The 17,304-nt window shown below is 40.8% G+C and overlaps 1 protein-coding gene across 2 annotated transcripts; it reads left to right on the top strand.

The window, feature by feature from the left end:
- The first annotated feature begins 2,527 nt into the window (after positions 1-2,527).
- nmbr (neuromedin B receptor) lies at positions 2,528-13,325 on the top strand. Of its 2 annotated transcripts, none has more exons than XM_061929352.1 (5): positions 2,528-3,012; positions 10,267-10,408; positions 10,475-10,690; positions 12,866-13,104; positions 13,175-13,325. In XM_061929352.1, exons 1-5 carry the CDS (start codon positions 2,615-2,617, stop codon positions 13,323-13,325), a joined length of 1,146 nt encoding a protein of 381 aa, XP_061785336.1. In that variant the 5' UTR covers positions 2,528-2,614. The 2 variants fall into 2 exon arrangements, with proteins under 2 accessions (XP_061785336.1, XP_061785337.1); XM_061929353.1 differs by having other exon boundaries at positions 2,848-2,929.
- The last annotated feature ends 3,979 nt before the right edge of the window (positions 13,326-17,304 follow it).

Genomic DNA, 17,304 nt, shown 5'->3' with positions numbered 1-17,304 from the left:
TAAAGTCGTCCGCTGTGGAGACCCACTGCCGGGTAAAGTGAAGGGTGTTGCCCCGAGCATACATCGGCTCTGGAGAAGTGTCTCCCCTGCGCTCTTTGACTGCGGTCTGGGAGCAAGAAGCAGGAAAGGTGCAACAAAGCGTATTTCTTCATCTTACTCGTCGTCGGCGTCGCCATGGCTGTATCTTCCTCGTTCTTCTGCTTCGTCTCCTTGTTGTGTGCGCAGTTGTGCACTGCACTCTCTAAAAGCCCTAAATGTTATTGATGTTATAGATAGCAGTATTGTTCTGTTTAAGAGTGTCACAACATTGCTGTTTACGGCAGACGAACTGCTTTACGGTAGACAAAAACGTGACTGCTGTTGTTGTGTGTTGTTACCGTGCTGGGAGGGCGTTAATGAAACTGCCTAACAATAAACCCACATAAGAAACCAAGAACTCGCCCTCGATCATTCTACAGTTGTAACATGATTGGGCAGGCACGCTGTTTATATTGTGGGAAAGCGGACTCAGGTCTGCATGGAGCTGGAGGGGGCGTGGCCTCCAGCTGCGCCTGAATTTCGGGAGATTTTCGGGAGAAAATTTGTCCCGGGAGGTTTTCGGGAGAAGCGCTGAATTTCGGGAGTCTCCCGGAAAATCCGGGAGGGTTGGCAAGTATGCCTTTTACCCAAAAATGCGTTACTCATTGAAAAACAACTCAACAATGGTTCATAGTTTTAAAAACCCAGAAATTGAGTTAAAATAATACCCTTATAACGCAAAAAATTGATAGCTCTTCATAAAAATAACTACAAAATTTAACCCAACACTTGCAACTCATAAATTGGGTTATCAAAATAACCCAGCATTTTTTTAGGATGTAGTTGTGTTGTTCAGAGGGCCATTCTCCTTGTGTTGTAGACCATGAATGTGACCTAAAGTTTACCATGAGGCTAAGGAACGGACGGCTCTGACACAAATAAATACATGTCCCTTGAAAAGGAACTGAGGATTATAAGGGCTCTAGGGCACTTTGAAATGGATGATAGTCCTACAAACACCTATCATATTGCATATGTATGTATACATATAGTACATACTGCACTGTAAAAAAAAAAAAAAAAAGTTGAGAAAACGCAAATTTTCAAGGCAACATGATGCAACAAGATTTTTGCGTTTTCTCAACTTTTGACTACTATTGTTGACTTAACTAAGATTTACAAGTTGAGATAAGAGTTATGTCAACTCGGATCTTTTTGTTCACCAAATTATTATATTTTTGTGGGACCAACAATAAAATTCATGCTTCAATTCCATGTATTTTTACCTTCAACAAACTCATATTCTTGTTGAATTTTGACTACTGTTGTTGACTTAACTAAGATTTCCAAGTTTAGATAATAGTTATGCCAACTCGATCTTGTTCACCTAATTATTATATTTACGTCGGACCAACAATAAAGTTCATGCTTCAATTCCATGTATTTTTACCTTCAACCAACTCGCAAATTCTTGTTACTTCAGTTAGAAAACGTCCTTTACAAGTCAAGTAACATTTATGTTGCTGTAATTGTTTTTAAGAAATGCTGAATGAATAAATAAAATAAACAGCACACATCAAAATATATCTAAAACCTTGTTTATTTCTCATTCAGAAACATGTTTAACATAAGGGTTAAATTGGGTGTGTCAGAGACCTTGATACTTTCCCAGGTATTTTCTTTAAAGTGAATAAAACACTTCCCCAGCAGTAAAATTGGATCCCTATAACACTGAAGTTAAAAGCTAAGAAATATATGTTTTTACAACAGCCAGGCAATATAATTGTGTAATGATTTGATGATAGAATTATCATCATAGATAAAGAAAATGTGTTATGTAAATTAGAACAGTTGACAAACTTGATCAGTTGACAGTGAATATGCACCTCACTTAAATGTAAAGAAAAATATATATCTACATTTAAGTGAGATTCACAAAACACCATTATGCTACATAACCCACCAGAACTCGGTACTGCCTTTGCATACCTCTTTGGCCTACTGTATGCCATGAACATTGATTATCCAAAGGAGATGAAGTACACATATGAAGCCATTCAGATGATCTTTTTCAAGCTTGGTTCTGTGCTCAAGTCCCCTCTGCCTCTGAAATAGATTAACAATTCTTTATTTTATTTTATTTTTAAAGAATCTCTATTTCAGAGGCAGAGGAGACTTGAGCACAGAGCCAAGCTCGAAAAAGATAGTATGCACTCACTAAACATTACTGCATTCTACTACTTATTTTTTACATTATGGACGCTAATCTAACTAATACATTCCTTCAATGGAAAAGAGTGATGAAGATGATAAATGATGAAGAGTATGATGAGGAATGATTAGGATGGTGGAGTGATAAAGATGATGGTGATGAATGATGAGGAACCTTGAAGAGCACCATGAGGGATGATGAAGATACGTAAGAAGAACATGATGAAGATGCTCTCTCTCTTTCTGAGAAATAAAAGGCGCTTGTTGCTCCTTGTGCGCACTAGTCGCGTGTCAGCCTCACACGCACGTCCACAGGTCCCCACGCGCATTTACGCGCGCATCTTTACGCGCCTGCGGTGTCTCGGCGGGAGCTTCCGACGCAGCGATGGACGATGAATTTCCGTCCGGACTTCCCATGGAGGTTCTAGGGTCCAACTGGAGCCAGGCGTCGTCGGACGGTGGGGAGACGAGCGCGTACGTTGCCGTGCGTTGCGTCATAGCCTCGGCATACACGCTGATCATCGCTGTGGGTCTTGTGGGCAACGTGACCCTCATGAAGATCTTCATCAGTACCGCGGCCATGAGGAGTGTGCCCAACATCTTCATCAGCAGTTTGGCGGCAGGAGACCTCCTGCTGATCCTCACCTGCGTGCCGGTAGACGCCTTCCGGTTCTTCTCTCACCAATGGATCCTCGGAGAGGTCGCTTGCAAGCTCATACCCGCAATACAGCTCACCTCCGTCGGCGTGTCTGTCTTCACGCTCACCGCTCTCAGCGCCGACAGGTGCGGCCACGCCTTCATCATCATCATCAATATGTTTATTATTTTTATCATCATCATCATCATCAATTTGTTTATTTTATCATCATCATCATCATCAATACAGTATGTTTATTATCCTCATCATCACATCAGTATTTGTGTTATCCTCATCATCAATGTGTTTATTATCATCATTATCATCACATCAATATGTTTATTATTTTCATCATCATCATCATCATCAATATTCATCATCATCATCAATATGTTTATTATCATCATCATCACATCAGTATCTATATTGTCATCATCATCAATGTGTGTATCATCATCATCATCATCATCATCACATCAATATGTTTATTATTCTCGTCATCATCATCATCAATATGTTTATCATCATCATCAATATGTTTATTATCATCGTCATCATTAATATGTTTATCATCATCATTAATTTGTTTATTATCATCATCATCACATCAGTATTTTGGTTATTCTCATCATCAATATGTTTATTATCGTCATCTTCATCAATATGTTTATCATCCTCATCATCACCATCAATATGTTTATTATTCTCCTCATCAATATGTTTATCATCTTCATTATCACCACCAATATGTTTATTATCATCATCATCACATCAGTATTTTGATTATTCTCATCATCAATATGTTTATTATCGTCATCTTCATCAATATGTTTATCATCCTCATCATCATCATCAATATGTTTATTATTCTCCTCATCAATATGTTTATCATCTTCATTATCACCACCAATATGTTTATTATCATCATTATGAATGTTTATCATCCTCATATGTTTATTTTCTTCATCAATATGTTTATTATCATCATTATCATCACATCAATATGTTTATTATTTTCATCATCATCATCATCATCAATATTTATCATCATCATCAATATGTTTATTATCATCATCATCACATCAGTATCTATATTGACCTCATCATCAATGTGTGTATCATCATCATCATCATCACATCAATATGTTTATTATTTTCGTCATCATCATCATCAATATGTTTATCATCATCATCAATGTTTATTATCATCGTCATCATCAATATGTTTATCATCATCATCAATTTGTTTATTATCATCATCATCACATCAGTATTTTGATTATTCTCATCATCAATATGTTTATTATCGTCATCTTCATCAACATGTTTATCATCCTCATCATCACCATCAATATGTTTATTATTCTCCTCATCAGTATGTTTATCATCTTCATTATCACCAGTGTTGGGTTAGTTACTGAAAACCAATAACTAGTTACAGTTACTAGTTACTTTATTTCAAAAGTAACTCAGTTACTAACTCAGTTACTTACACCAAAAAGTAATGCGTTACTGTGAAAAGTAACTATTTAGTTACTTCTGTTTTTCTTCTTTTTTTTTAAAGCTCCCATTAATGCCCTTTTTGCCTTCATTTCAGTACTGTTATTGCACTGGAGAATAATACAATCTGTTGATCAACTTGACATGCATTTTTATTTTCCTTTTAACATAATTAATGAAAAACAGTGCAACATAAAAAGGCATTCCTCCTTTCTTTAAACTTGGACCAATGACCATTAATAAAAAACAAGTTTAAGTGCAACATAAGAAGAAACATCATCTTCCTTGAAACATAGGTAGTGAAATAAAGCCTGACATCTGGAGTGATGCTGCTGTCTTCCACACTTGGAGCCATGGATTGTAGAATACTTGTTTTCAGTGGCAGGATCATTGACACAGATGGTGAAGTTTCAGTGCTCAGTAGAGATGGAACACTTTTGAGGGGTTTAAGCACCTGGAGGACCTCATCTGCCACTCTCACATCATCATCAGACAGGGTGACATTTGTCTTCAGGGTGTTGTGGGTCAATGCAGAGTATATAGCTGCCTGCTGCTCCAACATATCATAAGTGGAGTTCCACCTCGTTGGGACATCATGTATGAGCAGGCAGCTTTAGCATTTCTTGCTTTGTCTTAAGCACATGAGCAGCTGTTGTGCTTGGGTGGAAGTAAGAAACCTTCCTGATCCTCCCAAAGAGGCGCTCCATCCTATTGACTGAGATTCCCTTCTGTGATGCCAAATTCACTACATGTGCAAAGCACCTATCTGTGGTCCCAGTCCTGCCTCATTCTCTGTAATTATTTGATTTTTGGCATTATCACGTGTGACTGGGATATCTTTATCTTCCATTCCTCCACTGCTTGTGTCAGTACCTGCGCAAGGTGACTCTCGTAGAGGGGGCGTGTCTTCTCATCTCCCAGTCTGCTGTGATGAAGTGAGCGCTAATAGTTCCGCTGGACGTCCACCCGTCTGTCATGAGCGCAACAGATGATGCTCGGGATAGTTCATCCACAACTTTTTTCTTCTCCTGCTCATAAAGATCTGGCACAATCTTATTGCTGAAGTGGGTGCGCGACGGGATGTCGTAACGTGGTTCAAGCACGTTCAGCATGTGTTTAAAACCCTCGTTTTGCACAACCGAATCTGCACTTATAAACACACCGATTCAATGGCGCTGGGCGTTCAAGCTCCTCCGTTATTGCGCTCGCCATGACCACGCTGTGTGTGGACTGAACGTGCCAACTTTTTTTTTTTGTTTCATATATCAAACCGCGGATCAAACGTCCCCTCCCCTCCCCCCCACCCATACTAAAGAGTGCAGGGCCAAGAACCGAACCTTGGGGGACTCCGCACGTTACCTTAACATAGTCCGAGGTCACATTGTTATGGGAGACGCATTGCATCCTGTCAGTAAGATAGGAGTTAAACCACGACAAGGCTAAGTCTGACATACCAATACGTGTTTTGATACGCTCTAATAAAATATTATGATCGACGGTATCGAAAGCAGCGCTAAGATCAAGAAGCAGCAACATAGATGACGCATCAGAATCCATCGTTAGCAGTAGATCATTAGTCATTTTTGCGAGGGCTGTCTCCGTAGAGTGATTTGCCCTGAAACCGGATTGAAAAGGTTCACAGAGATTGTTAGACACCAAGTGTTCATTTAGCTGCTGTGCGACAATTTTTTCGAGGATTTTCGAGATAAACGGAAGGTGGGACACCGGCCGGTAGTTTACCATGAGGTCAGGATCGAGGTTAGGTCTTTTGAGCAAAGGATGAATAACCGCTTTTTTGAATGCTAGTGGAACAGTGCCAGAGGAGAGTGATAAGTTTATAATATTTAGGACTGATGGACCTAATAATACAAAAAGCTCCTTAATAAGTTTCCCAGGAAATGGGTCAAGTAAACATGTTGTTTGTTTTGTCCCATTGACACATCTTAACAATTCCTCTAATGTTATTTCATCAAAGAGAGAGAAACTATTTTGGAGGGCGGTATCCTTCGTAGATACAGTCGTATCTGTGTTAATAGAACCCAGTTGTAGCTGCGATGCATTGTCTTTAATCTCCTTTCTAATGAGTTAAATTTTCTTATTAAAGAAATTCATAAAATCATCTGCTGAGTGGGTGGAGCTACTGGGAGGAGTCCCTTGTTGGGTTAGCGATGCTACTGTACTAAACAAAAATTTCGGATCATTTTTGTTGAGGTGGATGAGATTTGAGTAATATTTAGCTTTAGCTAGGGTAAGCATGTGTTTATAAGTTGTTAAACTATCACTCCATGCTTGATGGAAAACCTCAAGTTTAGTAGCGCGCCATTTGCGTTCCAGCTTTCTACATGATAATTTATGGGCTCTAGTTTCTTCTGTAAACCATGGGGTGCGCCTTTTAGGGGCTCTTTTAAGCTTTAGCGGTGCTATACTATCAATGGTGTCGCGCAGGGCGTCGTTAAAGTTGTTAGTGAGGTTATCAATAGAGCCGACATAGTTTGGGAATGGTGCCATTACCGAAGGCAGTAGGCCAGCAAGAGTCATCGTTGTGGCAGCATTAATGTTGCGGCTGCTATAGTAGTTATTATTATTAGTTTGTTGACAATGAGTCAGAACTTCGAATTTTATAAGGTAATGATCGGACATTACTTTAGTATACGGGAGTATCGTAACTTTGGAGGTGGTGACACCCCTGACCAGCACTAGATCTATCGTATTTCCGTTGCGATGCGTAAGTTCATTTATTATTTGTGTAAAACCACAGCTATCAATTATAGTCTGGAGCGCCATGCACTGAGGGTCCGATGGGGTATTCATATGGATATTAAAGTCCCCCATTATGATTATATTGTCGGCGTGCGTCACTAAATCAGCAACGAACTCTGAAAATTCACTGATGAAGTCCGAATTGGGTCCTGGGGGGGCGGTAGATAACAGCCAGGTGGAGAGGCAGCGGTGTGACAAACCTCATAGTAAGCATCTCAAACGAGTTATATTTATTATTTAGGTTCGGGGTAAGATTAAAGTTTTTATTGTGGATGAGTGCAACTCCCCCACCCCTTTTAATGGGACGGGCAATATGCGCTCCCGCATAGCCAGGAGGAGACGCCTCACCCAGCGCAAAGAAATCGTCTGGTTTGAGCCAGGTCTCGGCGAGACCAATAACGTCAAGATTATTGTCTCTAATGACCTCATTAACTAATAACGTTTTGGAAGATAATGATCTTATGTTTAAGAAGCCCATATTATAGGTAGTGGGCTGTTTTGAGGAGTTTTTGTTGAAATTATCCGTAGTAGCAATATTAATAATGTTGTGTTTATTATGTGTAGTGCAATTTAAATAATTACGACCATATCTAGGAATTGATATGACGGGAATTTTCCGATTGTTTGCTTGATGTTGTGATAAACCGAACGCATCATAACTTGCCACCTCAGTAGAGTGCATGTCTACTTCTGACACAGAAAAAACATTTTTTGAGTTGTGTATTGTTCTAAAATAGTTGCTATGTGTGCAGGTATTATCCAGCCTGGCGCTGGCTAGTTCTATTTTAACTAACTTCTCACCCGGACTAGCGCTTCTTTGAGGATTAGCCTTTCGCTTTGTTGTTAGCCCCGCTCGGCATCCCCGCTTCTGCTTCCGCTCACACCGCTTACGTGTCTTCCGTTGACGGTCCACGCTGGTACTTAACTCCGCTGCTTTGGAGGCCGCTGGATGTAGCCAGCGAAGAATCCCCATGCTAGCGAGGAGGTCGAAAGTACCCGCATCTTTCAGCCTATAACGGCCCGATCTATCCACATCCAGAATCGTCTGTCGGTCGTATCTGATCACGAAGTGTCCACGCTGTGAGCCAGCCATAAAATAGACAGAATTGACGGGTATTTTTGCCAAATCGCTCTACACTTCCAAGAGCGTCTGCAAGCCGTTATGAATGTTTATCATCATCATGTTTATTTTCTTCATCAATGTTTATTATCATCATCATCACATCAATATGATTATTATCATCATCATCATCAATATGTTTATCATCTTCATCATCACCATCAATATGTTTAATATCCTCATCATCAATATGTTTATCATTATCATCATCATCATCAATATATTTATTATGTTTATTATTATCATATATGTTTATTATCATCAATATGTTTATTATCATCATCACAGGGCTTCACGGTGGCAGAGGGGTTAGTGCATCTGCCTCACAATACGAAGGTCCTGAGTAGTCTTGGGTTCAATCCCGGGCTCGGGATCTTTCTGTGTGGAGTTTGCATGTTCTCCCCGTGACTGCGTGGGTTCCCTCCGGGTACTCCGGCTTCCTCCCACCTCCAAAGACATGCACCTGGGGATAAGTTGATTGGCAACACTAAATTGGCCCTAGTGTGTGGATGTGAGTGTGAATGTTGTCTGTCTATCTGTGTTGGCCCTGTGATGAGGTGGCGACTTGTCCAGGGTGTACCCCGCCTTCCGCCCGATTGTAGCTGAGATAGGCTCCAGCGCCCCCCGCGACCCCAAAGGGAATAAGCGGTAGAAATGGATGGGATCATCATCACATCAAAACGCTTATCATCATCAACAAGTTTATCATCTTCATTATCATCATCAATATGGTTATTATCATCTCTAGAAATGTTTATTATCATCATCATCAATATGTTTATTATCATCATCACATCAATACGTTCATCATCATCAACAAGTTTATCATCTTCATTATCATCATCAATATGGTTATTATCATCTCTAGAAATGTTTATTATCATCATCATCAATATGTTTATTATCATCATCACATCAATACGTTTATCATCATCAACAAGTTTATCATCTTCATCATCATCATCAATATGGTTATTATCATCTCTAGAAATGTTTATTATCCTCATCATAATCATCATCATCATATTATCCTCCCGCTCATCACTTTTGTTCAATCATTCAATCAATCAATCCGTCCATTCATCTATCTTCTACCGCTTGATCCTTTTGGAGTCACAGGGGGTGTTGTTGTGGGTGGTGGTGGCGGGGGGCGGGGGACTGGAGCCTAACCCAGCTGCACTCGGGCGGAAGGCGGCGTACGCTCTGGACAAGTCGCCACCTCATCACAGGGCCAACACAGATACACAGACAACATTCACACTCACATTCAAACACTAGGGCCAATTTAGTGTTGCCAATCAACCTATCCCCAGGTGCATGTCTTTGGAGGTGGGAGGAAGCCGGAGTACCCGGAGAGAACCCACGCAGTCATGGGGAAAACATGCAAACATCAATCCATCACAATTTATTTGTACAGCCCTTAATCACAAATCAATATGATTATTATCATCACCATTAATGTGTTCCATATTGATTAAGTCTTATTGCTGATGTACCTAATCAATCGTCTCCATTCCTGTCCACGGTGGTGAAAAGATGATGATGACATCTTGTAGAAAGGACAGTGATGTCACCTCCTGTTCTTTATAGTCTTGATAAACGTTCACTGATTGGCCGTCACTGTTGAGACGGCATTAGCAATCAGTGGTGTAATGCTAGCTGCTAACAGCAAACTAATTTCCTGACCACTCAGCTGTAGTCCGACCTTGATGGCTTCTAACAAGCATTAACGAGCTCTAACGAGCTCTAATGAGCCTCAAGTTCATGATGAGCTTATAATTAGACCAAGATGGACAGCTGACACTTGACTGCAAAAACAAAATACTCTTCTCTACGGCCTACTGATCCAGGACCATGTTGAAACATGTAGGACCACATACCTCCAGGGTCCTACTGCTACTGTTCTCCACTTGTTCTTCACATGTTCTACACTTATTCTTCACCTGTTTGTCACATGTTCTTCACATATTTTTCAACTGTTCATCCTCTGTTCTTCACATGTTCTTAACATGTTCTTTAGGTACAAGGCCATCGTAAAGCCCATGGACATCCAGACATCTGGTGCTGTCTTGTGGACATGCGTGAAGGCTGCGTCCATCTGGCTGCTGTCCATCCTGCTGGCCATCCCCGAGGCCGTCTTCTCCCAAGTGGTCTCCATGCAGGTAGCGCTAAAGGTAACGCCTGAGACACCAGACAGCGGTCTCACCTTTGGTTCCTCCCCTTGTCAGGTTCAAAGGGACAGTGAAAACATGACCTTCGTCAACTGCGTCCCGTACCCACTGTCCAACCGGACGCATCCCAAGGTCCATTCAGTGATGATCTTCTTGGTCTACTTCCTGTTCCCGCTGGCCGTCATCTCCGTGTATTACTACCACATTGCTCGCACGCTCACACGAAGTGCACACAACATGCCGGGAGAGCTCAGTGAGCACACCAAGAAACAGGTGTGGACATGTGGGGACATACATGGACAAGTATGAACATGTGGGACAGATGTGCATGAGGTATTGACAGGTGTGGACAGGTAGGACATGTTTGGATATGTGGGGCCATGTGTGGACATGTAAAACAGGCGTGGCTGAGATGGTAGAGCGGTCGTCCAAAAACTTGAGGGATTCTGGTATGATTCCTGGGACTCACGCTGGTGTATGTTCGATGGTGGTCATAGAGGCTGTAGGAGGATATTGGCAGCCGTTTTCTGCCAGTCTACCCCAGGGCAGCTGTGGCTACAAATGTAGCTTACCACCATCACTTTAGTGAATGTGGAGTGAATCAATGATGGCTTCTCAGTTCTCACTGATATGCACTTTGAGTGTCTGGAAAAGCGCCATATAAAACAAATCCATTATTATAATTATTATTATTATAGAGGACATGTGAGGACAGCTGCTCTACCGCAAGCCATCCATGCTCAGTCAGGATTCCTTCAGTTTGACAGCCCCCATAACCTCTGGTGTCCAGTTTCACTACTACTACTACTTACAATACTTATACTTCTTACTACTACTACTACTACTTTTACTATTATTAGGTGCGAGCTGACTTGAACTGTGACCCAGATTGGATCACTCTTCCATGCACAGCTGCAGACATCACTGCGTAGCTGACCTGGCTGAGTCCGGAAGAAGAATGACTTTGATCTTTTAGTTTCCCAACAGACTGGACTCCCACACTATTTAATAATTTAATAATTCAATAAGTATACCAACTCAACATCCATTGTGGTCAATCTCCCTGGAAGGTGCATTCATTTATCTGCATCCCCTTCCCAAGGTTTCTTCTTTTTCCCCAGCTGGGGTCTTTTGACATTTTCCTTGCCCAGATGTGAGTTTAGATCAACGGATGTTATTGAGTTTGTAAAGCCCTTTAATCACTTGCGATTAGTGAATTGTAACGTGAATTATATTTATAAAGTGCTTTTCTCTAGTGGCTTTACATAGTAAAAAAAAATCATTATCTAAGTTACAATTAAACCAGTGTGGGTGGCACTGGGAGCAGGTGGGTGAAGTGTCTTGCCCAAGGACACAACGGCTGTGACTAGGATGGCAGAAACAGGGACCGCACCTGGAACCCTTATGTTGCTGGCACAGCCGCTCTACCAACCGAGCCACGCTTCCCCGGGCGCTATATAAATACATTTTGATTGATTGATAATAGCTCAGTGGCCTTGTGGTTAGAGTGTCCGTCCTGAGACAAGGTGGTGAGTTCAAACTCCGGCCGAGTCATATCAAAGACTATAAAAATGGGACCCATTACCTCCCAGCATCACGGGTTGGAATTGGGGGTTAAATCACCAAAATGATTCCAGAGCGCGGCCACCGCTGCTGCTCACTGCTCCCCTCACCTCCCAGGGGGTGAACAAGGGGATGGGTCAAATGCAGAGGGTAATTTCACCACACCTAGTGTGTGTGTGTGACTATCAGTGGTACTTTACTTTTTACTTTCAATACTTGTACAATATCAGTACTACTACTACTACTACTATAACTTACTATTGTACCGTAAGTAATAGTAGTAGTAGTACTGAATCAGTACTACTACTATTACTTACAATACTTGTAAAATATCACTACAACTATGCTATTACTTACAATGCTTGTACAATACCATATACCACTACTACTATACTAATATTGATATTAATAATAACACGCATAATATTTTTAGCATTATTCTTTCTAGTTATTGCAGTTTATGTTAGCAAGTTTCTGTACCATCCTTGTTGTGGACATGAGGAATTTGAAGGAGGATAGAAGGTTGATGAAGTTGCGGTAAGTTCTGTTAGCTTGAAAGAAGCTGAATAACAAAGACGTGAGGAATATTCATCAGTGGTTGACCTTTTCTAGCAAACATCCTTTATTCAAGGTGCTCTCAGGTGACATCTTCCACCTGACCTTCCACCTCCACACACTGGCAGCACAACGTTAGCACCGCGCCTTTCAGAGACAACAAGCAAAAGGAGGTCAGCATCAGGAGGTCAAAGGTTGAGCTTTTGTGAGCGAGCGCTGACCTGTGTGGGTGCACGTGAATGACCCCTGTGAGCTTCCTGCTTATGTAAACATGTTACGTGCTCGTTAGCATGTTGTTGGCATGCTAATGCTAACGCTGGGGTGTTGCAGATGGAGACCAGGAAGCGTCTGGCTAAGATCGTGTTGGTCTTCGTGGGTTTGTTCGCCCTCTGCTGGCTGCCCAACCACGTGCTCTACATGTACCGCTCCTTCCACTACCAGCAGATGGACGTGTCCCTAGCCCACCTGCTCGTCACGCTGCTATCACGCATTCTCAGCTTCTCCTCGTCCTGCGTCAACCCCTTCGCACTCTACCTGCTGAGCGACAGCTTTCGCCGCCACTTCAACAGGTGATCGCCTCGAGCCATCCGCGTGGTCACATGACCGGCCATCGAACGCTTTCTCTCCGTCTCTCTCCAGTCAGCTGCGATGCGGTCGCCGCCCTCGCCCACAGCGCCAGGCCAGCTACCTGCACAGCACCACTCACATTCGGCTCACCTCCATCAAGAAGGCCACACCCAGTTCTGCTGCCAACGGCGCCAGCGACAGGCCAGAAGCAACCATGTTGTGACTTCAACCTGGACAGGAAGTCGCCTATTAGCTGCAAGTAGTATACTCCAGCCTGACAGTAATGTCACCCATGAGCATACTTGCCAACCTTGAGACCTCCGAACTCGGGAGATTGGGGGGGGGTTGTTGAGGTGGGCGGGGTCGGGGTTAAGGGGGAGGAGTATATTTATAGCTAGAATTCACTGAAATTCAAGTATTTCATATATATATATATATATATATATATATATATATATATATATATATATATATATATATATATATACGTATATAGCTAGAATTCACTAATAGTCAAATATTTATTTTATTTATATACATATATAATATATATATATATATATATATATATATATATATATATATATATATATATATATATACACAGGTAAAAGCCAGTAAATTAGAATATTTTGAAAAACTTGATTTATTTCAGTAATTGCATTCAAAAGGTGTAACTTGTACATTATATTTATTCATTGCACACAGACTGATGCATTCAAATGTTTATTTCATTTAATTTTGATGATTTGAAGTGGCAACAAATGAAAATCCAAAATTCCGTGTGTCACAAAATTAGAATATTACTTAAGGCTAATACAAAAAAGGGATTTTTAGAAATGTTGGCCAACTGAAAAGTATGAAAATGAAAAATATGAGCATGTACAATACTCAATACTTGGTTGGAGCTCCTTTTGCCTCAATTACTGCGTTAATGCGGCGTGGCATGGAGTCGATGAGTTTCTGGCACTGCTCAGGTGTTATGAGAGCCCAGGTTGCTCTGATAGTGGCCTTCAACTCTTCTGCGTTTTTGGGTCTGGCATTCTGCATCTTCCTTTTCACAATACCCCACAGATTTTCTATGGAGCTAAGGTCAGGGGAGTTGGCGGGCCAATTTAGAACAGAAATACCATGGTCCGTAAACCAGGCACGGGTAGATTTTGCGCTGTGTGCAGGCGCCAAGTCCTGTTGGAACTTGAAATCTCCATCTCCATAGAGCAGGTCAGCAGCAGGAAGCATGAAGTGCTCTAAAACTTGCTGGTAGACGGCTGCGTTGACCCTGGATCTCAGGAAACAGAGTGGACCGACACCAGCAGATGACATGGCACCCCAAACCATCACTGATGGTGGAAACTTTACACTAGACTTCAGGCAACGTGGATCCTGTGCCTCTCCTGTCTTCCTCCAGACTCTGGGACCTCGATTTCCAAAGGAAATGCAAAATTTGCTTTGTCAGAAAACATGACTTTGGACCACTCAGCAGCAGTCCAGCTCTTTTTTTCCTTAGCCCAGGTGAGACGCTTTTCGCGCTGTTTCTTGGTCAACAGTGGCTTGACACGAGGTATGCGGCAGTTGAAACCCATGTCTTTCAAGCGTCTCTTGGTGGTGGATCTTGAAGCACTGACTCCAGCAGCTGTCCACTCCTTCTGAATCTCCCCCACATTTTTGAATGGTTTTTTTTTCACAATCTTGACCAGGGCGCGGTGATCCCTATCGCTTGTACACTTTTTCTGACCACAGTTTTTCCTTCCCTTTGCCTCTCCATTAATGTGTTTGGACACAGAGCTCTGAGAACAGCCAGCCTCTTCAGCAATAACCTTTTGTGTCTTTCCCTCCTTGTGCAATGTGTCGATGGTTGCCTTTTGGACAGCTGTCAAATCTGAAGTCTTCCCCATGTTTGTGTAGGCTTCAGAACTGGACTGAGAGACCATTTAAAGCCCTTTGCAGGTGTTTTGAGTTAATCAGCTGATTAGTTTGTGGCACCAGGTGTCTTCAAAATGTAACCCTTACACAATATTCTAATTTTGTGACACACGGAATTTTGGATTTTCATTTGTTGCCACTTCAAATCATCAAAATTAAATGAAATAAACATTTGAATGCATCAGTCTGTGTGCAATGAATAAATATAATGTACAAGTTACACCTTTTGAATGCAATTACTGAAATAAATCAAGTTTTTCAAAATATTCTAATTTACTGGCTTTTACCTGTATATATATATAAATAAAAGAAATACTTGACTTTCAGTGAATTCTAGCTATATATATATATATATATATATATATATATATATATATATATATGTACATATATATATATAAAATAAATATATATGAATTCTAGCTATATATATTTATTTATTTATATATATATATATATATATATATATATATAAATAAATATATATATATAGCTAGAATTCACTGAAAGTAAAGTATTTCTTTTATTTATATATATATGTATATATATATATATATATATATATATATATATATACATATATATATATATATATATATATATATATATATATATATATATATATATATATAAAAGAAATACTTGACTTTCAGTGAATTCTAGCTATGTATATATATATATATATATATATATATATATACTGTATATATATATATATATATATATATATATATATATATATATATATATATATATATATATATATATATAGGAAATACTTGACTTTCAGTGAATTCTAGCTATATATATATATATATATATATATATATATATATATATATATATATATATACAGTATATAACACTCTATACTCATTGTTGTGTTTGAAAGTGCAATGCTTTGCAGCCAGTAGCACAGCCTTTGAAGGAGCATAGGTATGGGCAGCGTCCGTGAAATTTAATTTGCAGGAAAGGAGTGAGTTTAGGGTTGAATTGTCCATCCTTGTTCTATTCTCTGTCACTATCTTTCTAACCATGCTCAACACCCTCTCTAATGACTTGCAAGCGTACTTCTTCTTCTTACTCGTCGTCGCCATGACTGTCTCTTCTTCGTTCTTCTGCTTTGTCTCCTTCTTGTTGTGTGTGCAGTTTTGCACTCTCCATAAGCCGTAGATGTTATAACGTGACTGGGCCGGCACGCTGTTTATATGGAGAAAAAGCGGACGTGACGAAAGGCTGTCCTCACTCAGGTCCGCATGGACCTGGAGGGGGCGTGCCTTGTTGTCCAGCTGGAAATCGGGAGAAATTCGGGAGAATGGTTGTCCCGGACGATTTTCGGTAGAGGCACTGAAATTCGGGAGTCTCCCGGAAAATTCGGGAGGGTTGGCAACTTGGCAAGTATGCCCATGAGTCGATAATGTCCCTCATAAGTCAATGATGTCACTTATGAGTCGATGATGTCATTCATGAAGTTGATGATGTTACTGTCATTCAACAATATCACGGTCAGAGATTTCCTGGATCTCGCAGAAGCTGCTATGTTAGCTCGTTAGCTTAGCACGCTTTCCATGCTGATGAAATATGGCGACACCTAGCAACATCATCAATGTGATCGCCATGTCTCTCGTGACCATTCCTATTGCCGTCATCATTCATGAAAATGAAACCTTCATGCACTTCAGCACGTAGCACTAGCATGTAGCTCATGAGAAGCGGCATACAGCCTTCATTAGCCACAACAGGAAGCGAAGGACAACAGAGGGAGCCAATTAGAAGCAATCAGAAATGTGATTGCTTTAGGAAAGGCGATCCCGCCTTACAGTTGCTGTTGTAAAGAAGGACATGTGGTGTTCAGCCCATCCTTGTGGGATAGATTGTCGTGTTGGACAATATGCTCCTTCTTCATCAATCAAATCCTGTTGACATCTTTAAGCTTCTTCAGCCCATCCCCTCCCTCTTACACCTTAAAGACATCCTCATTAGTGACATCATCATCATTGACATCATGACCAATGACATCTTTAATGAGATGATATCATCATTAGTGAAATCATCAACATAATGTTGTCTGTCTATATGTGTTGGCTCTGTGATGAGGTGGCGACTTGTCCAGGGTGTACCCCGCCTTCCGCCTGAATGCAGCTGGGATAGGCTCCAGCACCTCCCGCGACCCCAAAAGGGACAAGCGGTAGAAAATGGATGGATGGACATCAATATCAATGACATAATCATCATCATTAGTGACATCATCATCAATGACATTATCGTCAATGACATCA

Source organism: Nerophis lumbriciformis, linkage group LG34 (assembly GCF_033978685.3).
Source record: "Nerophis lumbriciformis linkage group LG34, RoL_Nlum_v2.1, whole genome shotgun sequence".
Lineage (NCBI taxonomy): Eukaryota > Metazoa > Chordata > Actinopteri > Syngnathiformes > Syngnathidae > Nerophis > Nerophis lumbriciformis.
The sequence above is the reverse complement of the archived record's forward strand: the minus strand, read 5'-3'. Positions and strand labels throughout refer to the sequence as shown.

Excerpts from the sequence above, each read along its gene's own strand:
- nmbr (XM_061929352.1), top strand. The coding sequence starts at position 2,615 with ATGGACGATGAATTTCCGTCCGGACTTCCCATGGAGGTTCTAGGGTCC. Across the intron at positions 3,013-10,266 it reads ACCGCTCTCAGCGCCGACAG|GTACAAGGCCATCGTAAAGC; the intron begins GTGCGGCCACGC and ends CATGTTCTTTAG. Across the intron at positions 10,691-12,865 it reads GTGAGCACACCAAGAAACAG|ATGGAGACCAGGAAGCGTCT; the intron begins GTGTGGACATGT and ends GGGGTGTTGCAG.